Source organism: Rhinatrema bivittatum, chromosome 4 (assembly GCF_901001135.1).
Source record: "Rhinatrema bivittatum chromosome 4, aRhiBiv1.1, whole genome shotgun sequence".
NCBI classification, from domain to species: domain Eukaryota; kingdom Metazoa; phylum Chordata; class Amphibia; order Gymnophiona; family Rhinatrematidae; genus Rhinatrema; species Rhinatrema bivittatum.
Genome location: NC_042618.1, coordinates 186,607,175 through 186,631,986, shown reverse-complemented (window position 1 = coordinate 186,631,986; position 24,812 = coordinate 186,607,175). Strand labels below are relative to the sequence as shown.

Genomic DNA, 24,812 nt, shown 5'->3' with positions numbered 1-24,812 from the left:
GGCACCACAGTTTTGACTATGAGTTCACAGACAGATGGATAGCCACAACCTACACATAAGACATTCTTTATTACTTTGTAGATCCACCTAAAAATGATCTTATCCCTATCAGGTTGAGGACATTTGGATGAGATCAAGTCGAAGGTGTGATGCAAAATTCAACTTGTCAAAAGCTTCAGCCATAGAAAATCTTTTATTCCAAAGAATCCACGAAAGCTTGATTTAAACCAAAGGGGCACACTATATTAGGTCTGTGTATCTATCTTTGCTCCATTGTGGTTGATTTAAAAAACTTTGGTCACGTAAAAATTGCTACATACACGTGTGTGTGGGCCTTGTGTGAGCAATGTGCATAAGCGCATCAAAAAGAAGGGGGAGGAAAAGGGTCAGGGCATGGGCGTTTTTGGGCGGGGCCAAGATTGACATGTATGCCTGCATTTAAAAAAAAAAACTGACCATGGCATGCATCAGTTTATTATCTGCGTAATTTTACTTCTGGTCCTGATGAGGAGCACGTCTGGAGATCTAGAGTTTTAGGGTGTTTAGCACAGCATAAGGGTTCAAGATAAAATGGGGGGCTTGCAGGATGAAGAACAAAGGGTCTTGAAGAGCTCAATACAAATTGAGCAAACTGGTGGACTACTTGGAAAAACTGCATTTTCCCTTGCACGAGCATGTTTTGAAATCCGCCTGCATATGCCTGTAAAAGCTGCTAAAGACCTAGCCGCAATAATGTGGGAGGGGTACTTTAAATGATATGCATGTACCTGTGAACACAATTTAAAACTGAAGCATCTCGCCGGTCATGTGCCGATATGTGTGTTTATGGGTGCACGCTCATTCCTTTTAAAATTGCCCTGTTTGTGTTTTTTCATTTACACGCAGGCAATTTCTCATGTTTTCTTCTGCAACAAACAAAAATGGATAAACAGACAATACAGTGTGCCCCTTTGGTTTAAATCAACCTATTGGTTGGTCTGTATCGCCCCATGGTGAGACTGCACCTTGAATACTGTGTACAATTCTGGTCGCCGCATCTCAAAAAAGATATAGTTGTGATGGAGAAAATACAGAGAAGGGCTACCAAAATGATAAAGGGAATGGAACAGCTCCCCTATGAGGAAAGACTAAAGAGGTTAGGACTTTTCAGCTTGGAGAAGAGACGGCTGAGGGGGGATATGATAGAGGTGTTTAAAATCATGAGAGGTCTAGAATGGGTAGATGTGAATCAGTTATTTACTCTTTCGGATAATAGAAGGACTAGGGGGCACTCCATGAAGTTGGCATGTGGCACATTTAAAACTAATCGGAGAAAGTTCTTTTTCACTCAACGCACAATTAAACTCTGGAATTTGTTGCCAGAGGATGTGGTTAGTGTAGCTGGGTTTAAAAAAGGATTGGATAAGTTCTTGGAGAAGTCCATTACTTGCTATTAATTAAGTTGACTTAGAAAATAGCCACTGCTATTACTAGCAACGGTAACATGGAATAGGCGTAGTTTTTGGGCACTTGCCAGGTTCTTATGGTCTGGATTGGCCACTGTTGGAAACAAGATGCTGGACCCTTGGTCTGACCCAGTATGGCATGCTGTTATGTTCTTATGTTCTATAGCTGTATGATAATGCTCTTTTCCAATTAATTATATATTTGGATCTGTATTCTATTTTTTACTTTACTTGTAGACTGCACATACCATGCTTTATTTCTGTATTCTCTGCAGTTCAATTGGCAATGCTTAGTCAAGTGACCTTAATAGCACAGTTTGTAAAGCCATATAAACGCTCTAGCGGGAGTCACAGCCATGCATACTGCTAGTCTGCTTAAAAGTTTTCTAAATTTCCTTACGGTAAGTTATGTTTATGACTTTGGAATGTTGGTCATCCTTTGACTTTAACATGACTAATTTTTGGTAATGTTTTGTCATTAAACCAACATGAGGCTTGCTTTTTAAAGTTTTTTTATTCTTGATGATAATCATGCAATCCTCTAGTTACACTGCTTTGGATGCTGTGTTTTATTTAATTATCTTTATTATGTTAACTTGCTTAATATTATGTTTTAGATACAGGTCCCTCCCAATGCAGCTTTTGCGAAACATGGTCCGTGTTGGGGAACTGCTAGCACTTGGATCTTACAAACTGTGAAAGCTTTTTTGGTTTCTTTGAAATAAAAGATTTTTCTATGGTTGAATCTTAACAATTTGAATTTTGCTTCACACCTCCGACTTGATCTCCTATATGATTTGATAATGAATGCTTGTCCACCCATGATCAATCCATCCTCCAAATTTCACCCTGATCATTCCGCATGGGAGCCAGTATAAGGTTTGTAGGACTGGAGTGAGCCTAGCGAATTTACTTACATTTGCCATTAATCAAGTCACAGTATTCTGAATGAGTAGTAGATACCAGTTTAGTTTGTTTGGGATTCCAATGTAAAACGAGTTACAATATTCCAGTTCCTGAGTCTCCATTCACTCTCCCACTTATGTTCTCCCACTCAATTGCTACCCACTCTGAGGCCATGCTTTTCCTTTTTCCCCACCTAGTCCCAGAGTCCTTACTTCCCCCCATCCCCACGCTTTTGATGAACGTTGCCACGCTGCACATTTCAACACACCAAGAGGGCTTCTGGATGATTTGCTGAATAGACAGGGGAAGGGGATGGGTCCCCCCTTGGTGAAATGCAAGGGGAAGGATTTTTATGAGTGTGACAGATACTCAGACTGTCAGTAATATTTCAGTATTTGTCAGATGTTGACAACCCTGTCAATTCCTGGGAGTTCTACCTTCTGCCACCCATCCTTCACCAGCATCTGGCTCCTGCGTCCCCATTCTCCAGCTTCCATCTCCTGCCTCCACCCTCTTCCCCAGCATCCAGCTCCTGAAAATCCCCTCCTTCCCCAGCATTCAACCTGCAGAAACCCATTCCATTTCTTCTGCCACTCTAAAATTGAGTATCAAGACACAGCGAGCTCATTCAAAACTCAAAGCCAGCACTTCCTCTCTTGCTGCCCATCTCACAATGCATGAGATCTACAGGGAGGAAGTGCAGGCAGCAGATTCTGAATGTGCCTGCTGTGTGCTTATAATCTGTTTCAGAGAGGGTAGCAGCAGATAAACTTACGCCTGCCATTGCTGCAACAGGCACTCCCACCCCTGGCTGCTTTTTTTCCCACCGGGGTGGAAGCCTGCACGTGACCCGGTGCAGCTGCCCTCCCTGCACCCCCAAGTACCTCAGCCCATGCCCCCCAGCTGGCCCACCAAGTTTTGGGGAGACTTATCCTCCCCAAGCCTTTTTTTTTTTTTTTTTTTTTTTTTTAATTATTTATTTATTGAATTTTTCAAAACAAATATACAGAACTTTTTTTTTTGTTCAGAAATTTGAAACACAGTAAGTGAAATACAAAAAAGGAAAATTTACATCTTAAAGAATATAAAGATTTTTTACACTGTGTTAACGTTTAAAGGAAATTGTGGATCCAAGATGTAAATACCAGCAGCTAACAGGAAATAACAAAAATATTTATTACAAAATTGCGTCAGAATTAACTAATGTCTTCTCTAAATTAAGCCTTCAACCCTTGGATCTAAACAGAGTGGGAGTCGAGGTAAACTCGTAGCTGTTCTGGTTCCCTGAAAATATATCGTGAGTTCTGATAAATTAACAAACAGTAGCACCCAGTAGCCTTTTATACTGGGTGCCTATGAGCACCACCCACAGGGACTTTATTGTGTGGTCCTCTCTGCCCACTACTGAAATTCAGCGAAATAAGGCTTGCTTGCTTGCTTCCTCCCTCTCCAAGCTATCATTTTCCTCTCACTAGAATTTTCCCTCAGGTCTTTGACCAACACCCTGAACATCATCATTGTGCCTACTCCTAGAGAAGAGGATTGTATGCTTCGGTCTACTCACTCCTCTGATAACCTTGATATGTCCTCCAGGGGAGGAGCATAGTTTTTTTTTAGTGAAGAGTCCACAGCCCCCTTTATATATTTTTTGGGGGGGGCAAAGGGAGTATTTAAGGGATTTTTTATTTTGCTTTTCTTTGCGCCTCATTCCCAGTCCCCCTCTCTCCACACAACATGCCCACCTTTGGCAGCCCAAAAATACTGCCTCCTACCCACGCTTCTGCTGCACCAAAATCTCTCTCCCCTCTTTTCCCTGGGCACATCAACATCTCTCCCCCCCTTTCTGCCCCAGGACCCAACTCTCCTCTTTCCTTCCTAGGCATCAACATCTCTCTCCCCTCTCATCTCTGGGCCCTAACCAGGGCCACACCAACATCAGATACCTACAGTGCCTGAATGTAATCTGCTTTGAAGTGCCTGAAAAGCAGAATAGAAAATAAAATCTTTCTCCCCCTCCAGCAGCATTTCCTCCTCTGGCAACCTCTGCAGGTGCCAGGAGAGAAATTTTGGTCACTTGGGCAACCAGAAGCTGAAAGTTGTCAACTAATTTATAACTTCTGTAATACATACTACATATTTATCTACTTGTCTGCTGTTAGATAGGTAAGCTTTTTCTATTGCATGTCTATAGTATAGAAATATATACAGAATACATTTCAAGTCACTAGTGAACTTAGTTCAGGATTCTACCTTTATTTTACTCTAACTCTTGCAGACATTTAACATACAATGGTTAAAAAAGTAAATCTGGCACAGATATTAAAACAAAATAGCAATTTGAGTGCATACTGTTTCATTTAGCTTTCCATTCATCTTTCCCGTTAAAGGAAATTTTTGGTACACCTCAAGCCAAAAATAAAAAGAGAGAAAGATTAAACCACACAACTTGACCAAGGTTGCAGAGCTTATAGTTCATTTTATTGCTTCCAGGATAGCATGCACAATGCAAAGAAACACATAATTTTAATCTAACCCCAAAATCCTGTGCAGCAATTTATGTTTCAAATGAAGTGCTGCAGTAACTCACAAGGACAAATACAGTCTTGATCTCTAGACACTGGATTCTTAAAGGATTCAGTCATAGCTTGCGGATCTAAATTCAATAGAAAGGATTTGTGTCCCAGTCACTCACTGAAAACTAGAGACAAAATTAATCAGGTATGGAATTACAATGTCATTTACTATATTTCTAAAAGTAATTGTGGGTTTCTCTGATTTTGCAAGTAGTTTAAATTGCTTTTGCAGTATATATGGTACTATACAATGTTTCATTTAACCTCAAAGATTTAAAATCCAAGTATACACTGTATGTAAGGTACTGTCAAAAACTGTATAAGACTGCAGTTTAAGAAACTATTAGAAGAGTCTTGTATTAGTTTAAATACATTTCAGATAACTTTGGTACTTGAATATTCAACATATTTTTTAAAATCTCAACTTACTTTAACAAATGATGTATGTTCTCTGATCTACTGCTAACTACTTTGACTCTCCAAACTTAGTGAACCTTACTGTGGGTACCCTAATTTGAAATTCACAGTAGTTGGCTCCAAACACAGCCTTTAGAGAGTACTGAATATTAATATAAAAAGGTAATGATTTTAAAGTATTGCATATTAAAGTTCTGTGTATCAGTTTCAAGGATCTGTGTCCTAGTTACTGTTAAGTTTTATTGTACATTTATATCTTAGAGCTATTACATAAAGATCACAAGTTTGGGGGAAAGACCTTATATATTCACAATACTAATGAAAGAAGCCTCTAGTGATTCAAATATTTTAAAAAATAAGGTGAAATAAATGTTCATTTATTGTACAATTACACAATAAATGAACATTTATTTTACTTTTTATTTTTTAAATCGAGTCACTAGAGGCTTCTTTGATTAGTATAGCTTTAAGATATAACATTGAGAGAAACAAACATTTTTAAAAACACAGCAAACAATATTTTGTAATTTTTTTTTAAATTATGCAAACTTCAATTAGAATTGTGTTGAACCAACATATTAAAATAATTAGATGCAAATTTCTATTCAAGTTATAGTTTCTAGTACAATTTATTCCTATGTATGTTTATTGTTAGTTGAGGATAATCTTCCTCTTACTCAGTAGGTTCAATTCCCCATTGTTATCTCTGGATATAAAGTTGATCCTCAGTGGATGTCAGTTTTGTGCCCATTTAGAATAACCTGAACATTTCTTACAAATTATAATATTGTGTTACAATTATTAACCTTCATCAGGATATACAGAGCTAACCCAGTGGGCGCAGCATTATTTTCATGCAAGACACTTTGATTCAATTCCCAAGCTCACTTTCTGCTCCTTGGGCCAGCTAGGGTTGAGAATATTGCAGGGACAGTATTCATAGCCCCTGGGAAAAGGAAGTCTCTGGCATCATATGGTGGCAACACCTAATGACCAGATGCAGGCATCTTGGTTTTGGAAGGAGCTGTGGACCTGTGGCCCCTAGCCAAGAAGTTTCACTGTAATGAGTGGGTTAGAGGAAGATGTGTAAAAAATCGGGACAAAACCATAGGCAGTTGAGAATGAATGCTCATAGCACTGTAGCCCAATAAAAGCTGGTTCTGGTTGAGCTGGAAGCCCAAAGAAAGACAAAAGAAAAAAAGGTATAGGCATATTCTTTTTAAGTGAAATGATGACAAATGTTACGAATCACCTCTGACCATAAGAAAAGCTATTATTAGTTTTACATTCAATATGCCAACAGAGAATTTCCACCCTTCAGTACAATATGTGGTTTAGCTATTTCTGGAGGAGGTTAGAGGGTTGCAAATTTGCAAATAGCAAAAAAGGACTTACCCTGCGACATCCATGCTATATTATATGAATAAGAAAAACAAGTCACTTGCTGGTACATTGAATGATTTAAGAAGTCTTCTTAAAAGATGGCCTACATGAAATGAGTTGGTGGTCTTTATTTCCCAGTGGGTAAGTGTCCACATAACTAACATCACCACAATTTGCCAATAACTCATACCACTGTTATCAGTCTCAGTACAGAGGCCAAATATTATACAGGCATGGAGATTAAAGGTACCTTCTCATACACAGAGATGGTCCCTCCAGAGCAGGGTTGAAGTACACTGGCAAGATAGTATGGCAAAGCTTACTGCTGCCTGTGTTGTACCTTTTCTTTAAATAAATGGAAGTCTAATTTTCAGTGGTATCAATTTGGTACCTTTCATAAGCAGAAAATTAATTAAAAGTAAGCCTCATCATGTTTATACAAACAGGAAATTACTACTACTACTTATTTCTAAAGTGCTACTAGACATAGGCAGCGCTGTTCAAACACACACAAGAGACTAAGTTCCATGGAACAGTGACTATCAGTATCACACACAAGAAATTGTAATTTACCCTATGAACTCCAGAAGGAAGCTCTCTTTGGCACAGTGCGAGTATTAAGAAGCCCAAGCAGTAAATGTGAGAGACTCAGATCATACCCAACATATCTTGGCTTAACAGCAAAGTTCATTCTTTTGATGGTATGTGCAAAACAAACTCATCTGGAGATACTAAGAACATAAAAAAAAACCAACTAAGAAGTGCCATGTTGGGTCAGACCAAGGTCCATCTAGCCCAGCATTCCGACTTTGACTGTGGCCAGACTAGGTCACAAGTACCTGGCAGATCTCCAATGGTTGACTGATTTCTTGTACTCTGACAGCAACTATTTTGTTTACTAGTGATGCATCAATGCCACCATTTAGGTTAACCTTTATATTAAGTCCACCAAAAAAAATAATTTGGATTTTTAAAATTGCCTTTCAGACATCAGGATCATTACTTTTATATTATTTAAGACAGTGGTTTCCAAACTTCTGTTTGCCGTGGCACCCCCTGCACAGAGTTCATTTCATTGTGGCACACCAACACTTTCATCATCATTTTCTCTTCTCTTCCCTCCCTCCCTCCTCCCCAGCCCCCAAAGCATCATCACCTTCCTTCCCTCTCCACCCCCCCCCCCCCAAAGCATCACCACCCCTTATCTCCCACCTTCCAGCATCATCATCACTTTCTCTTCCTCTTCCCTGGCATATGGCCTTCTCTTCCCTTCTTTCTCCCCACCCCTTGGCATCATCATCATCATCACTTTCCCTCTCCCTCCAACTCCCTGGCATTGTCATGTTCCCCTTCCTTCCCCAACCCTTGGCATCATCATACTCCCTTTCCTCTCCCCAAAACTCTTGGTATCATTACCACCTTCTCTCCACTCTTCCTCTACCCCCTGGCATCATAATCACCTTCTCTTCCCTCTATTCTGGCATCATCATCATCTTCTCTGTTCCTTCACTCACCTGGCATCATCACTACCTTCTCCTCCCATCTCTTTCCCCACCCCCTCCTCCATCATCATCATCATCATCATCAACTTCTCTTAGCTTTGCTCTCCCCTCTATCCCACTGGCATCATCACCTTCTCTTCCCTCTCCCCTGGCAGTATCAACTTCTTCCCCTTCCCTCTCTTCTACTCCTTTGTATCATTACCCTCCCTCACCTCTCACCCACCACCCTAGCACCATCGCCTTGTCTTTCCTTCGCTCTCTCTCCATTACCTGGCATAATCCTCACTTTTTCCCTGTCTTATCTTTCTTTGCCTCTCCCCCACTCACTGGCATCATTATCACTTTCTCTCCTCCTCCACCTCTGGCATCAATACTTCCCTCTCCCCCACCCACCCCCAAAATAATCATCTAACTTTCCCTTCCCCCTCCACCTCCCTGGCATCATTACCTTCGTTCAGTCTCATCCCATACCTCGTGACACACTCAGCTTTTCACTCCTCCCACACTCCTTGGCATATTCATCTATCTTCTCTCTCCTGTGTCCTGGAACTGGGCAGTGCTTACCTGGTTCTGCTACTTCCTCCTAGGCCAGCTTCCTTCTGCAATCAGAACTGCATGGGGCCCCTTGCAGTTTCAATTGCAAAGGACAGTCAGCACAAAGGAAAACAGCAGCAACAGATAAATTAAGTATTGCTCTCTGATACCTCCCAATCCCCCCCCCCCCCCCCCCCTGCTGACGGAAGGACATCCTGCAAGCCAGGAGGGAAAGAAAATAAAGACTGCTACTGTGCCTCAACTTCTTCCTATCAGGCTTTTTTCACAGCACACCTGCACTACAGCCACAGCTCACCAAATGAGATACACTAATTTAAGAAGCATTTAAGAAGTCACCCCTAAGGCTGATCATCACAACAACAATTTTAGTACAAGGAAACAGCATTTCCAACCACTAAACCACAGCTGGTCTTTTTCTTTTTCAGTTTCCTCCTTCTCTTTTGGACTTCCAGCTTGATTAGAAGCAGGGCTGGGATCCTGGCTCCATGAGTCTTCATTGGCAACCACCCAGGGATTTCTCCCCCATTTGTATATCCCCCTCTCCCTGAACATATTTAGCCTGATCATTGCGACTATGCACCAGGGCTCACCCTGGAACCCTGCATATATGGCCCCAGATCTGACCACCAGACATCTGACCACCTTGTGAGATAACCACGGCTCCTCCTCCACCTCTCCTCTCTTCCACAAGACTGTGAATGTTGCTTGCTGCATTCCCAACTGACCTAGGGAGCAAAGACCCAAATCAGGGATCAAACCGAGGATTTTTCACTGAGCCACCGGGCCAACCCACCACAGCTACTCTTATCTATCAAAAGTTAACAGTGCACATTATTGAAAAGTGGTAGGCACCTGAGAGCATACCTGTTCATTATTCTTAGGCAGAATATATAGTATTTACTATTTTTTGTATTAATCATAGTATATGAACAAAGCATATTTATAGTATAACTAAAATGACATTATCAACGTTTATTTCTTCTATTTAGCTATTAATTTTCATAAATAAAAGCAGAAAAACATGTTTCGCAGTTTGCTTTTTTAATTTACAATGTGTATTCTTTTCCAACAGGGCACTACTGGAAATGGGCATCCTGACTGAGTTATTTGTTATCCTACTCTTCGTATTCAATGCCTTTAGTCAATATAATAATTATTATTATTACAATGATCATGATTATGACCCGGAGCCAGACAATGAATATCCACCTACCTATCATTTTAATCCTAACACAGAATATGGAGTTCCTCACGGTCTATATGCTACTGATTGTGCCAGGGAGTGTTTTTGCCCACCAGCCTTTCCTTTGACCATGCTCTGTGATAATCGCAAGCTAAAGACCATTCCAAATATTCCAGCACGCATTCAGCAGCTACATCTTCAATTCAATGACATTGAAGCAGTGACATCAAAAGCATTTGCTAATGCTACGGATCTGAGAGAAATTAACCTTAGCCACAACAAATTAAAGTCTAACATGATTGAGGATGGTGTGTTTGCCAAACTTACACACTTAGTACAACTCTATTTGCACCATAATAATTTAGAGGAAATTCCATCTCATCTTCCCAGCACAATCGAAAGGCTCCTCCTTGGTTTCAACAAGATATCCAGATTACAACATAATGCCATGCAAGGCCTAGTAAACATGACCATGCTTGATCTCTGCAGTAACCATATTGATGATTCTGCAATCAAAGGAAGAACTTTTTCTAAACTGAAAAACCTTATGCAGCTCAACTTGTGCAGCAACAAATTACACTCTATGCCACCTGATTTGCCATCCTCTCTTATGTATCTCTCTCTGGAAAACAACTCCATTTCTTCCATTCCAGACAATTATTTCAATAAACTTCCCTATCTCCATGCAATCAGAATATCACACAACAATCTACAGGAAGTCTCTTTCAATGTGTTTAATCTCTCCAGCCTGGTAGAACTCAGCCTAGGACACAATAAATTGAAGCAAGTGTTCTATATTCCAAAATCACTGGAACATTTATATCTTCAAGACAATGAGCTTGAAAGTATGTTGGCTATTACTTATCTTTGGGGGCAGATGTTTATCCAAAATATGGGGGTAATTCATTTTTAATAGTACTTCCACACAAAAAGTATATGACTTTGTGTGACTTGAACTCTAATGCAGGATAACATTTTCTACAGTAGGTATAGCAGTAGTAAAATGTCAAATCAGAACTGTTGACTATGACAGTAGGCTAATTCACTTGATTAAAAAAGAATGCTTGGAATCTAGAAATTAAAGAGGAAAACTTCATCAACCATAAACTGGGAGCAAGAGCTAAATGTAATGACAGCCTAGCCACAGTTCAGTGACTATTTTGTGCAATAGTAAATAAGGCAAATAAAATTATGTAAAGTTTCATACACAGAAACAAAGGATATAAGTAAAGATATGATGCTAACTTTGAACAAGGCTATTGTTAAATCATATCAGGAAGGCTGTATTCTTTTCCTAAGCAAAAAGACAGTTTGTGTTTCGGGTGCTTTAAAACATTTGAACAATGCACTATTTCCATACTGAATAGATACTACTATTCACTTTAATATACATATCATGGAAGGGAGAACCAAGCAACTAAAAAAAAAATTCTTTAAAATACTAAGAAAAATACCACAGCATCAAAAGAAAGAAAATTCAACATTGTGGATCAACCCTACTGTGTTCACCTTTTTTTTACACATTAAAAAAAAAACTTATTGGAAAGGCAAGTCACTGCTAGTCTGAGACTGAAAAGTTTAATTGTAAGATTGGGATGCACTAGGCAACACCTTTGGGGGTAGAATGGTCCTATAGTTAGTGACAGTTTGGGGTACAGAAGCCTTTTATGTAGCATAGGTCAACTAGTATGACAATGTGTGGGGCTGAAAGTTTTCATTGTTGGGATGTGTTACAAGAATTGCTAAGAGACAGTGTATAGATGGGGTACTCTCATTGCAGGAGTAAGCCAGAGTAAATACAAAAATATAATAACAGAAAACAACCATATGGCCTATCTAATCTACATATCCACACCAACTACTCAGTTCCACAATCCCAAGCACTCCTTCAGAGATCCCTTGTGCTTATTCCATGCTTTCTTGAATTCAGATACTGTCCTGGTCTGTTTGGAATAGGAAAGAGAGAGAGTAAGAGTGCTGGACAGCATTATCTGGGCTTGGGGTTCCTGGTTTCCACAAAGAAGCATAAGTAAGGTTGATCCTTGATGTGACATTTAATTCCTTTTTGATGCCTTAGCCTTTTCCACAACATTATTCTTGAATAATACTTTGATGAATTTCATTCTTTTGTGGATATATTTACTTTAGAGAATAATTTGCACATTTTTTCCAAGCATAAATCATCTCCAACATTCCTTCCTCTCATTGACAGAACTGTTAATTTTCAAGTTTTCTGCTGAATGGATATTTAACCAACTGCAGCCCAAAATATAACATACAAAACAATACAACTCCAGATATATCTAATAAGGAAATAAACCTACTTTATGGGATTTGCCAGATTCTTGCAATCTAGATTGGCCATTGTTGGAGACAGCATGCTGGGCTCAGTGGATCTGGCTGTGTCCCTGCATGGTATTTTTTATATTCTTAAGTAGAACCTTCACTAACATTTTTCATTTCCTATCGCTGATTTTTATAGTCTTTGCTAAAAATGATGATTTATTTTCATATAACTATGTGATGTCAGTAATATGAGACAAAATACATTTTTCAGACTTTTCAACAACAGAGTTAGGCAAGCAAATTCATCAGATTTACCAATCATGGTCTAGAGCAGGGGTGGGCAATTCCAGTCCTCGAGGGCCACAAACCTGTCGAGGTTTTAGGATATCCTAATGAATATGCATGACATAGATTTGCATACAACTGAGGCAGAGTGCATGCAAATCTCTCTCATGCATATTCATTAGGGATATCCTGAAAACCAGACTGGTTTGTGGCCCTCGAGGACCGGAACTGCCCACCCCTGGTCTAGAGTGAAGAAAAATACTTGTAACTTGTAAACTCTTCCCATCATTCTCTCTCATATATCTGGTGCTCACTCTTTACCATTTCACCCTTGCTCACTGTAGATCCACCAACCACACTCCCCCCCACCCTCCCCAGGGTCCCACCCGTGGTACCACTGCCATTTCTCTAATCTGACTCCTCATGACTCTTTCAGTAAAAGTTTGAGCTGTGCAGCATCTGTACTCCCATACTATTCTCATAGTGCCAGCTAAGAGTGAGACATGCAGACCCAGATTAAAACAACAGCCTTGGTACCATGTGAAGGGGTTGGAGTGTGCAACCTAATATCAGCTGTGATACAAAATTCAAAAACTGCTGCTCTAGAGAACTATTCTGTAAACAAGTGAAATGACAGCTTTGACATAATTTTAAATGTAAGGTCAATAAAATTACTACATTACAAGACCCAACCTTTCCATTATGTTCTTACTTATATGATGAAACCACACAAGCTGACTACCACAATAACAAAGCTACTTAGGCTCTACCATGAGCTGGTAACAACGTTTGTAGTTTTGACATTATATGCTTGCTGCTAGCAGTGATGAAACTATTTTAACAAAAGAAAATATAGTGCTTGTCAATGAGGAAAGGGCAGACTAAGGTGTGTATCCTGATCATTTAATAAAACAGAAAAGATTTATAAGACTTCAGAGAGTGCTATGAATAGATTATGTAGAACTAAATGTGAAGCAATACTATTTAGATTATCTAGACTGGGAACAAACTGTTGTTCTACTTCAGTACACTGTGGCTAAAAAAATTATGCTTAATGACGAGAAAGGTAAGATTATGAATATCAGATGATGCTTACAGCACAGTAGGGGGGGGTGGGGGGAAGATGAAAAAAGGTGAAGAAAGAGTAAGGAGTTTGATGATCCTTTCTCCTTCCTAGCCCTTAATGTCTGAAAAACAGAGTTGCAACATCATCTAAACCTCAGTTTTAAGCCAAAGAGTTGGTGCTATGTTATAATGACTGACAAATTAGACAGAGCTTAAAAAAAATTAACACAGCCAACAGGACTCACTGACAAAGATATTCTGCACTCAAACAGCCTGTATTAGAGAAAGTCTCTGAAAAAGCCATTTGGTTTTGTAAGCTAAATGACAGCTGTCTATTATTATAAAACTGTACATAATAATGAAAATTCTAGCAAGTTTCTAACTAAATTATTAGATATACATACATTTAATTTTATGTGTTTTTCAAACTCACCCCATGTGCAGATTATATTAAATTCTAGAAATATAACATATCTGCAGTTTTTCAAACATCTATTAGTTGAAGGAGATATATATATATATCCATCTCTCTCTATCTATATCTATCTATCTATATATATATATATATATATTTATAGAACTGATTTATATAAGCTATTTTAATGATCTTTCTCTTCATTTGCTTTGCAGTTATAAATATCACATTGATGTGTCCATCAATTGATCCAATGAACAGCAATCGTTTGACCTACTTTCGTGTGGAAAAAAATAAGTTAAAAGCTCCAATAAGCACATATATCTTCCTCTGCTTTCCTCACATGCGCAGTATTTATTATGGAGAACAAAACGGAAAGGATATTCAAAATCCTATACTGCCCCAATTTCCAATGCCACAAGATCATGAAGAGGAGGAGGAGGAGGAGGATGAAGATAGAGGAGCTTGGCCAGAAGAACATGAAGAAGAAGAACATGGTGGAATGGACCATGATGATTTTGATCCCTACTCATACTAAATTAATATTTAGCTATATTTTTGCATAAATTATAAACCTTGTATATTTATAGAGAGGTTTCTTATCAAATTCTAAATCTGAAAAGGAACTCTCTGTCCACTAAGGATATATCTTTTACAAAGCATACATAAAAGGTTAACTATAAATGAATCTAAGATATTAACAGGTATGTCAAAATGATTAGCATTTCATTAACGAAAAACAAGAATATTTGTTTTTCTCCCACTTCTTTAGACTTTCACTTATTATCTTCTATAAGAACTTCTGTTTACCTCACAAGTATGATAAGGAACTATCCAATGTTTATTGTATAACATTTCAGCACTACACATGGCAAGAAGGGATAGTCATCCTGTAAAAAGATTAATATTTTTAGCTTTTTTTCTCCTTTTTAACCACTCAGTGGTGTCTACAGTCCTCATCCCTCCTCAGATGGACTTCTTGGATGATGCTGATGACCCTTTCCAGTCCCAGGGCTGGAGGGTCACCTCTCCAGAGGTATATCATCACTACTACTAGATGGCTAGGAGGAGCTGCCATTGTAGCAGAAACCACATTCCCTTCCTCTGCAAGTCTACATATGCTAGCTCCATGGTTCACCCAGGCACAGCTAGTCCCAGACAGGTTCATAAATGATGTCATGTAAACTGCGTGGAAGAAGGGAGGCATAATATAATTTGCAATACTCTTGTCAACATAGTTGTATCCAAGAGCATAGCAGATTATAGAGATTGCTTCTTAAAAAAAAATTCCAAAAATATTTTAAATCATCTCTCTCCCAAGCCAGAATTCCTTTTTCGTCTTAAAAGATAGGACAAAAGGAAGCCCTAGGAATCATCTTATAAAATATATATTTTACTTTAAATGCTTTCTCAGTGCTTGTATTGGCTCCTAGTGTCAATTTGTTCACAAAATATCACCAGGACTGTGATATGCAGAATAAAGCAGTCCCATGATGGAATGAGGCATTCCTGTCCTGCACTTCAGACTCCCAGTGACAGACTGTAATAAGATTACTGTTGAAAACAAGTGCTGAGAATGCATTTAAAGAAGACATACCATCTGCCCAGACTTAAGATATATAGTCCTCTTTACCACAATAGAATTTGCAAAGAGTATGGAATTTTTTCTGCTGGATATGTTTTTGTTTGCTTTCTTAAAAAGTTATTTTGTTTCTAAACCTCTCCCAGTGCAAGAATATGTCTCAAGAAGCACCTCTCTCCGTGACATCACAGTGCTGTTTTCTTTTAGTCTGAGAGCTGCACTGTTCATCTGAAAGCTGTGCTGGTGTTGGCATAACTCCTGTCTGGAGTTCTTGATTATACTGTCAGAAGCGCACTGCCAACTTTTCTCATACATGCATCCCAAGCAAACAGCACAGAGGACAGACTAGAGAAATGACAAACTTTTACTTATCACTCACAAAACACTAAATATAATCTAGAACAGCTCATCAAGAAAAGTTTCTCACAGCTACAACATAAAAGTCATGTGCTCTGGGTCAGTTTTTTCTTTTTTTTTTTTTTTGTTTCCCTGAGATCTCACAGATCCTGCAGGAGTTCAGCAACAGCTAAGACGCTCACTGTGATAGAGGACACCCTGCTGTTTTTGATGCAGCATTCAGGTTAACTCCTTTATAGTAATACTAACTGGTGAGATATCAATTCCTTCATACCACCAACCCGCTGACCCCCCTCCCCCTCAGACCTTCTGTCACTACTGCCTCGTTAGCACCCATCTGCCTCCCTATGCCTCTAGCTATCATGCCTTAGGGTCCTGCTTCGCTTACCTTAAGCCCCTGCTACCATTTCTCCAATACTCTACCACTCACAATCCCATCCTGCTCCTTAACTGTTGCTGAACCTTTCGGTATACTCTTAACATTGGCAGTGACCCCAGCTACTACTTGTTGTCTGATCTACTCCTTCAAGAAGCTACCTTCATGGAGTCAAAACAGACTGTGCGCATATACACGAACTCTCACTATCACTTTAATCAAGCAATCATGAGAACATAAGAAGTTGCCATACTGGATCAGACCGAGGATTCATCAAGCCCAAAAACCTGTTTCCAACAGTGGCCAATCCAGGATACAAGTACCCAAACATTAAACAGACTCCAAGCAACTAATACCAGTAATAAGCAGTGTCAATTCCCTACGTCAATTTTATTAATAGCAGTTTAAGGACTTCTTCTTCAGGAACTTATCCAAACCTTATATAATCCCAGCTACGCTAACTGCCTTAACCAGATCCTCCAGCAATGAACTCTAGAGCTTAATTGTGTGTTGAGTAAAAAATAATTTTCTCTGATTTGTTTTAAATGTGCTACTTGCTAACTTCCTTATATATTCTGAAAGAGTAAGTAACATATTTACATTTATCTGTTCTAGTCCTCTAATGATTTTATAGACCTCTATCATATCTTCCCTTAGCCATCTCTTCTCCAAACTGAAAAGCCCTAAACTCTAGCCTTTCCTCATAGGGGAGCCAGTCCATCCCCTTTATCATTTTGGTAGCCCTTCTCTGAACCTTATCCAGTGCAACTATATCTTTTTGAGAAGCGGCAATCAGAATTGCACACAATACTCAAGGTACGGTCTCAGCATGGAGCGATACAAAGGCATTATGACATTCTCCATTTTATTCACCATTCCCTTCCTAATAATTTCTAACATTGTTTGCTTTTTTGAAATGACAATTTCAATGTATTTGTTTACTATGATGCCTAGATCTTTTACCTGGGTGGTAACTCCTCACCTGACATTGTGTAACTACAGCATGGATTATTTTTCTCTATATGCATTATCTTTTATACAGGGAAAAATAACCCATGCTGTAGTTACACAACCCCTACAACAATTAACACAAAGAAAAAAAAAATGATTGTCAGCCTGATACAAGAAATCAAGTATACAAAAACTTAAAACTCCATGTAAACCAACAAGATACTTAAATCTTGAAAAAATTGTAAATTGTACTTCCCCTTTAAGATAAAACACCTTTTTATAGAAAATAGAAACTGGCAGATGGGTCATAAGATTTTCTTTTTCCTTAACTTTTGAAAGGAAAGGAATGGATTCCAAGGAGGGAATGAAATGCTTTACAAAAGAAATATTTTAGACAAGGTGACAGTTAAGGCTGGACTATTAACATGAAAAGGGGTCAATATTACAGATCCTTCCAATTTCTCCATGCAACTAATAAAACATTGCTTACCAATTATTTATCATTCTTACCCATTTTATTAGTCTTGAACAATTCAGTAATAGGTAAATGTAGGAAATTTTTGAATATATTGTCATTGTTTGAACTGAAACCACCAAACCATGACTCTTAGGATATCCTATCAATAATTTTAGCAAGGGTTTGGATAATGTGGGGAGAACACAAGAAGGTACATCCAGTCTAAAATTACCTGTAATCCCCTGAAGCTTTGTAAAAACTGCTATCCATGACACAAACTTCTGAAACAATGCTTAGGATGGGCCAGTAGTTCGGCCAAAACACAGTTAAGCATTTAGTGCACTATAATATATTTGTAAGCTTTTTGAAAAGCATTAGCATAGATGGAAAATAAACATGCGTGTGATGTATTGTACACTAATCCACACTCTTGAATGCGTCGTGATCCACAGCAGGATCCTACAGGTAGTTCTAAAATGGCGCTCATATTTTAAAATACTCATTAACTGAATTTAGATTTTATAGCTCTAGCTTGCTAAGCATGTTACTTAGAATTTTTAAGAGAAGTCAGTTTAAACCTCAACTGCAAAATTGCAAACAATTAGTTTACATATGAAATGGCATATCATATTATATAATTATATTATAGCATAGCAATGAAGAATATTGTTCAATGCAGAGAGATAAAACAATGTTTGATCCAGTTTCACCTTTACTTCCTGGAGAGAGGCGAGATAGTTTAGGATTGTGCTACAAAGATCTATCTTTTCTGGTAACATTCTTCAGTATGTTGGGGAAGTTTCCTGTATAATCATATATCCAATATCTGCATTACTAAATTCTTACTGCTAATGAACAGGCCTTTTCTAGGAAGAATATTCTGTTTGGATACTTAATAAAACAATAAGCAAAACTTAAGACTGTCAGTGTCATCTTATCTCTGGGGAAGGTCTATTTACATGTCTGAATCCTTTTGTGAGAATGTACTCTTTCAGGTGATTTTTAGGACAGCAATCAATCAACATCACCCTGTTCTATATCTTGAGGGTGTCCTACCACTGGAATGCTGACCTTGTTCATTGTTATTCTTTAGTATGATATATTACTGGCTGAGTATTGGACTCCAATATTTTCGATTTGTCATTTGCTGAAGGTCTCAGATATTTTCTAATCCAGAATGTCCACATATAACCAGTACTCCTGAGGGATCAAGCTCCAAAAAATGTAATAAATAGCTTTGTTTGAGCATGTGTGAATTACAAAGCACCTTCTTTTCATTAGACCCATCCTGGCATATAATCTAACAAAGTAATCAAAATTACTAAACATATGGATAAACTTGGTTTAATAGGGAAGAGACAGCATGGATTTAGTAAAGAGAGATTGTGCCTTACTAATTTATTTGAATTCTTTAAAGGTATGAACAAGCATGTGGACAAAAGGTGAGCCAGTCAACATAATGTATTTGGATTTTCAGAAGGCATTTGATAAAGTCTCTCAAGAGAGATGACTCAGAAAACTAAAAAGTCATGGGATAAGAGGTGAGTTCTTACTGTGGGTAGCTAACTGGTTACAAGATAGAATACAAAGAGGACTAAATAGTTGGTTTTCCTAAATGGAAAGAGGTAAATAGTGGCGTGCCTCAGAGATCTATACTAGGACTGCTGTTTAACTTATTTATTAACTAGCCGTTAAGCCCGTAACAACGGGCTACATTTAAAAAAAAAATTTCGGTCCATTTCCTTCCCACTCCCTCCCCCTCATTCTCCTTCCCCCCTCTAGTCTCCCTCCCTCTCACCTCCCCTCACCCCTCACTCTCTCCTCCCTCCCCTCACCCCACTCTCGCCTCCCTCCCCCTCACCTCACTCTCTCCTCCCTCCCCCCCCCACCTCACTCTCTCCTCCCTCCCCTCAGTCACTCCCCCTTCAGCTCGTCCACAACCGGCAGACGGAAGATCTCTGTGGGGGGGGGGTGTCCCTCCCTCCCTCCCTCGCGCACGCTGCCGCTACTGCTCCTCCCGCTCCTTGCCGCCGCCACTCCTACTCCTAGCCGCCACTGCCGCTCCTCACTGCCGCCACTCCTGCTCCTCCCAGCGCCATTTTATTTTTTGGGCACGCTCCGCTCTGACCAATGTGCTCGCCCGTGCATGCGCGGTAGAGCTGCTCTCTACTGCACATTTGCGGGCCGTCTGTCAAAGCCCATTTATAAGGTAGATGATCTGGAGAAGGGAGCAATAAGTGAAACATAGAAACATAGAAATGACGGCAGAAGGCCACCAAACAGCCCATCCAGTCTGCCCAGCAAGCTTTTGCACTTTTTTTTTTCTCTCACATACTTATGTTTTTCTTGGCTTTTAGTAACCTTTTTTATTCTATTTCCCTTCCACCCCCGCCATTAATGTAGACACCAGTGTTGGAAGTGCATCTAAGTGAAATAGCTTAATTAGTTAGGGGTATTAACCACCGCAATAAGCAAGCTACACCCATGCTTATCTGTTTATCCAGACTATGTAATTCAGTCCTTGTTGATTGTTGCCTGAATAAAGATCCACCTTTCTTCATTCTCCCCTGCCATTGAATCAGAGAGCCATGCTGGCTATGCCTTGAAAGTGAAGTATCAGTCTTGCTCCCCTGCCGTTGAAGCAGAGAGCTATGCTGGCTTTGCATTGAAAGTGAAGTATCAGTCTTGCTCCCCTGCCGTTGAAGCAGAGGGCTATGCTAGATATGTGTGAAGTGCCAGACTTTCTCCCCTGCCGCTGAAGCAAAGAGCTATGCTGGATATGCATTGAAAGTGAAGTATCATGCATTGAAAGTGAAGAATTAGCTTATTTGGTTTGGGGTAGCAACCGCTGTAACAAGCAAGCTACTCCCCGCTTTTTTGTGAATGCAAATCCTTTTTTCCACATTTCCTCATTGCCGCTGAAGCTTAGAGCAATGTTGGAGTCCATTAACCGTGTGTATGTTTATTGAATAAGGGTATTATCACCAGTTAATAGCCATCATTCCCATGAGCCACCCACTCTTCATTCACATCCTCTAGACTTTATGGATCCACAGAGTTTATCCCACGCCCCTTTGAAGTCCTTTACAGTTTTGGTCTTCACCACTTCCTCTGGAAGGTCATTCCAGGCATCCACCACCCTTCTCCTTGAAAAAATACTTCCTGTCATTGGTTCTGAGTCTTCCTCCCTGGAGTTTTAAATCGTGACCCCTGGTTCTGCTGATTTCAGATTTGCATATGATACAAAAATATTCAAAATAGTTAAAACACAAGCAGACTGAAGAACTGCAGGAGGGCTTGACAGACTAGATAACTGGGCATCTAAATGGCAGATGAAATTCAGAAGTTAATATTCTAAAGGATTTGTCTAAGTCCCAAATTTAGCCAGACAAATCTCGAGTTTAAATATATCCCCCTACCACTCAGCCAAGTTTTTGTTAGATAAGTCATTTTTTGGTTACAACTTAGCAGGATAAAAAAAAGTGTCAGGCTGGGGGCATTCTGGTGTGAGCAATGTTATCTGGCTAACTTAGCCAATATTCAGTGGTATCTGGCTAAGTCTCTAGGACTGCCTCAGAGCAGTCCTAAAATTATCTGGCTATGTGTGGCTGGATAACTTGTTGCTTACCCAATTATATTCAAAATATAAGAACATAAGAATATGCCATACTGGGTCAGACCAAGGGTCCATCAAGCCCAGCATCCTGTTTCCAACAGTGGCCAATCCAGGCCATAAGAACCTGGCAAGTACCCAAAAACTAAGTATATTCCACGTTACCGATGCTAATAGTAGCAGTGGCTATTTTCTAAGTCAACTTAATTAATAGCAAGTAATGGACTTCTCCTCCAAGAACTTATCCAATCCTTTTTTAAACATAGCTATACTAAGTGCACTACCCACATCCCCTGGCAACAAATTCCAGAGTTTAATTGTGCGTTGAGTGAAAAATAACTTTCTCCGATTCGTTTTAAATGTGCCACATGCTAACTTCATGGAGTGCCCCCTAGTCTTTCTATTATCTGAAAGAGTAAATAACCGATTCACATCTACCCATTCTAGACCTCTCATGATTTTAAACACCTCTATCATATCCCCCCTCAGCCGTCTCTTCTCCAAGCTGAAAAGTCCTAACCTCTTTAGTCTTTCCTCCTAGGGAAGCTGTTCCATTCCCCTAATTTTGGTAGCCCTTCTCTATACCTTCTCCATCGCAATTATATCTTTTTTGAGATGTGGCGACCAGAAATGTACACAGTATTCAAGGTGCGGTCTCATCATGGAGCGATACAGAGGCATTATGACATTTTCAGTTTTATTCACCATTCCCTTTCTAATAATTCCCAACATTCTGTTTGCTTTTTTGACTGCCGCAGCACACTGAACCGACGATTTCAATGTGTTATCCACTATGACACCTAGATCTCTTTCTTGGGTTGTAACACCTAATATGGAACCTAACATTGTGTAACTATAGCATGGGTTATTTTTCCCTATATGCATCACCTTGCACTTATCCATATTAAATTTCATCTGCCATTTTGATGCCCAATTTTCCAGTCTCACAAGGTCTTTCTGCAATTTATCACAATCTGCTTGTGATTTAACTACTCTGAACAATTTTGTATCATCTGCAAATTTGATTATCTCACTCGTAGTATTTCTTTCCAGATCATTTATAAATATATTGAAAAGTAAAGGTCCCAATACAGATCCCTGAGGCACTCCACTGCCCACTCCCTTCCACTGAGAAAATTGTCCATTTAATCCTACTCTCTGTTTCCTGTCTTTTAGCCAGTTTGCAATCCACGAAAGGACATCACCACCTATCCCATTACTTTTTACATTTCCTAGAAGCCTCTCATGAGGAACTTTGTCAAACGTCTTCTGAAAATCCAAGTACACTACATCTACCGGTTCACCTTTATCCGCATGTTTATTAACTCCTTCAAAAAAGTGAAACAGATTTGTGAGGCAAGACTTGCCTTGGGTAAAGCCATGCTGACTTTGTTCCATTAAACCATGTCTTTCTATATGTTCTATGATTTTGATGTTTAGAACACTTTCCACTATTTCTCCTGGTACTAAGTACCTGCAAAACAAAACATTAAAAAAATAAAATAAAACTTTGGGGCCTTCAGTCCTTATCTCCAACCCCCCCCCCCCCCCCTAGAAAACACTTAAAAAATATGTGGATATAATGCCCAGTCCTCCCACCCACAAAAAAAGTAGCAGGCAATAAATGCATCAAGGCAGGCCCCTCCCTTCACTGGTTTTATACTTAAATCACAATTCTGTCCTTCCTAATCCATCTGCAACCTCCATGTCACCCTCCCCACCTTCCCCCCTCTACATCCTCAAAACCCCAGCCAGGAGCATGTAATCTCTCACCCCATTCCCAGCCACTTTCCGCTTTGCTTTCACAGCAACATTGGAAGCATACAATAACAATGTTGCTGGAAGCAGCCAAGAGCAGGTAAGAGACTACCACACTCCCGGCTGGGGTTTCAGAGATCCAGGGACGGGGAGGGGGTGGAATGGAGGTTGCAGGTTGATGGGGAGGGTGGCAGAAGGGGATTGTGATTTTAAGCATAAAACTAGTGAATGTGGGATGGGTCAGCTCCAGGGAACTAACTGCTACTTTTTTTTTTTTTTTAATTTGGTTGGTTGGGGAAGGTGGGAATGGATTGGGCATTTCTGGATAAAAATCTTCTAGACATTCCCTCACCTCGACAAGCCCGCCTTGATATTACCAGAAAAAGAGCTTTTTCAGTCATAGGTCCCATTTTGTGGAATGCATTACCAGACTCCATCAGATCCATATCCAACTCTAAACATTTCAAAAAGTCTTTAAAAACCCACTTATTTCAAATTGCATTTCATATATCACCTACCAAATAATTACATTCCACTTTCATCATGCTCACAAACTTAGCTTGGCACCCGACTTTGTTTCCACTTATTTATTGATCTGTTTATATTAACTATTTTATTTTAAACAATTTATTATTTTATATTGAAGAAATTTTTGTAATTTTATATTCTATATAATTTTTATGTTCTTTTAAGTTCAATTTGCTTTCAATTATCCTTTGTCTATTTTATTTTTATTTTATTCAATATATGTAAACCGTTTTGACTAAACATTGTTTGTAAAGACGGTATAGAAATACTTTTAAATAAATAAATTATGACCACACTTTTTTATAAAGTGTTTTCTGAGCTGGGGAAGTTTTTTTTGTAGCCTCTTAACCAGCTATATTTTGAATATAGCCAATTAAGTAGCAAGTTATCCTGCCATACCAAGCCAGATCACATTTAAACCTAATCAGTTATATTTAAACATAACCGATTATATTTGAATGTTATCAAGCTAAAGGTAGCTAGATAACTTTAGGGGAACATATGTAGGGGTACATGTATCTCATTGAAAATCCGGGACAAGTAATCAGGCTAACTTCAGCCAGATAGCTTGTCTGCTTGCTGGCTTTCTGAATATTGGCCTCTTAATGTGGAGAAGTGCAAGGTGATGCATATGGGAAAAAATAATCCTAACTATACGTACACAATGTTGGGTTCTGTATTAGGAGTCACCAACCAGGAAAAGGATCTTGGTGTCATTGTGGACAATACATTGAAATCCTCAGTTCAGTGCATGGCAGCAGTTAAAAGATACAAATAGAATGCTAAAAATGATTCAAAGGAAAAGAGAATAAATTGAATATCATAATGCCTCTGCATAGATATGTGATGCGCCGCACCTTGAATATCACATTCAGTTCAGGTTGCTCCATCTCAAAAAAGATATCTTTGAACTAGAAAAAGTTCAGAGAAGGGTAACAAAGGGGATGGAACAGCTCCTTTATGAAGAAAGGCTAAACAGGTTAAGGACTTTTCAGCTTGGAGAAGAGAGGGGATACGATACAGGTTTATAAAAACATCAGCGGGGTAGAACAGATAAATAGGGAACAGTTATTTATTCTTTCAGACAGTACAAGGACTAGGGGAGACTCTTTGAAAGTACTCGGCAGCAGATTTAAAACTAATTGGATAAAGTATTTTTTCAAATCCATGCACAA

The 24,812-nt window shown here is 39.2% G+C and overlaps 2 protein-coding genes across 2 annotated transcripts in view; one reads left to right on the top strand and one right to left on the bottom strand.

The window, feature by feature from the left end:
- CENPP (centromere protein P) overlaps nucleotides 1–24,812 on the bottom strand; it is a 685,914-nt gene that overhangs the window by 484,190 nt on the left and 176,912 nt on the right. The window lies entirely within an intron of this gene.
- OMD (osteomodulin) lies at nucleotides 4,976–16,658 on the top strand. Its single transcript, XM_029599382.1, has 3 exons — nucleotides 4,976–5,069; nucleotides 9,854–10,809; nucleotides 14,231–16,658. The coding sequence occupies exons 2-3, from the start codon at nucleotides 9,867–9,869 to the stop codon at nucleotides 14,551–14,553; spliced, it is 1,266 nt and encodes a 421-aa protein (XP_029455242.1). The 5' UTR covers nucleotides 4,976–5,069; nucleotides 9,854–9,866; the 3' UTR covers nucleotides 14,554–16,658.

What these genes read in the sequence shown, in the direction of transcription:
- OMD (XM_029599382.1), top strand. Translation starts at nt 9,867, where the DNA reads ATGGGCATCCTGACTGAGTTATTTGTTATCCTACTCTTCGTATTCAAT. An exon ending in TCAAGACAATGAGCTTGAAA is followed by an intron (nt 10,810 to 14,230) that starts GTATGTTGGCTA and finishes TTTGCTTTGCAG; the next exon opens with TTATAAATATCACATTGATG.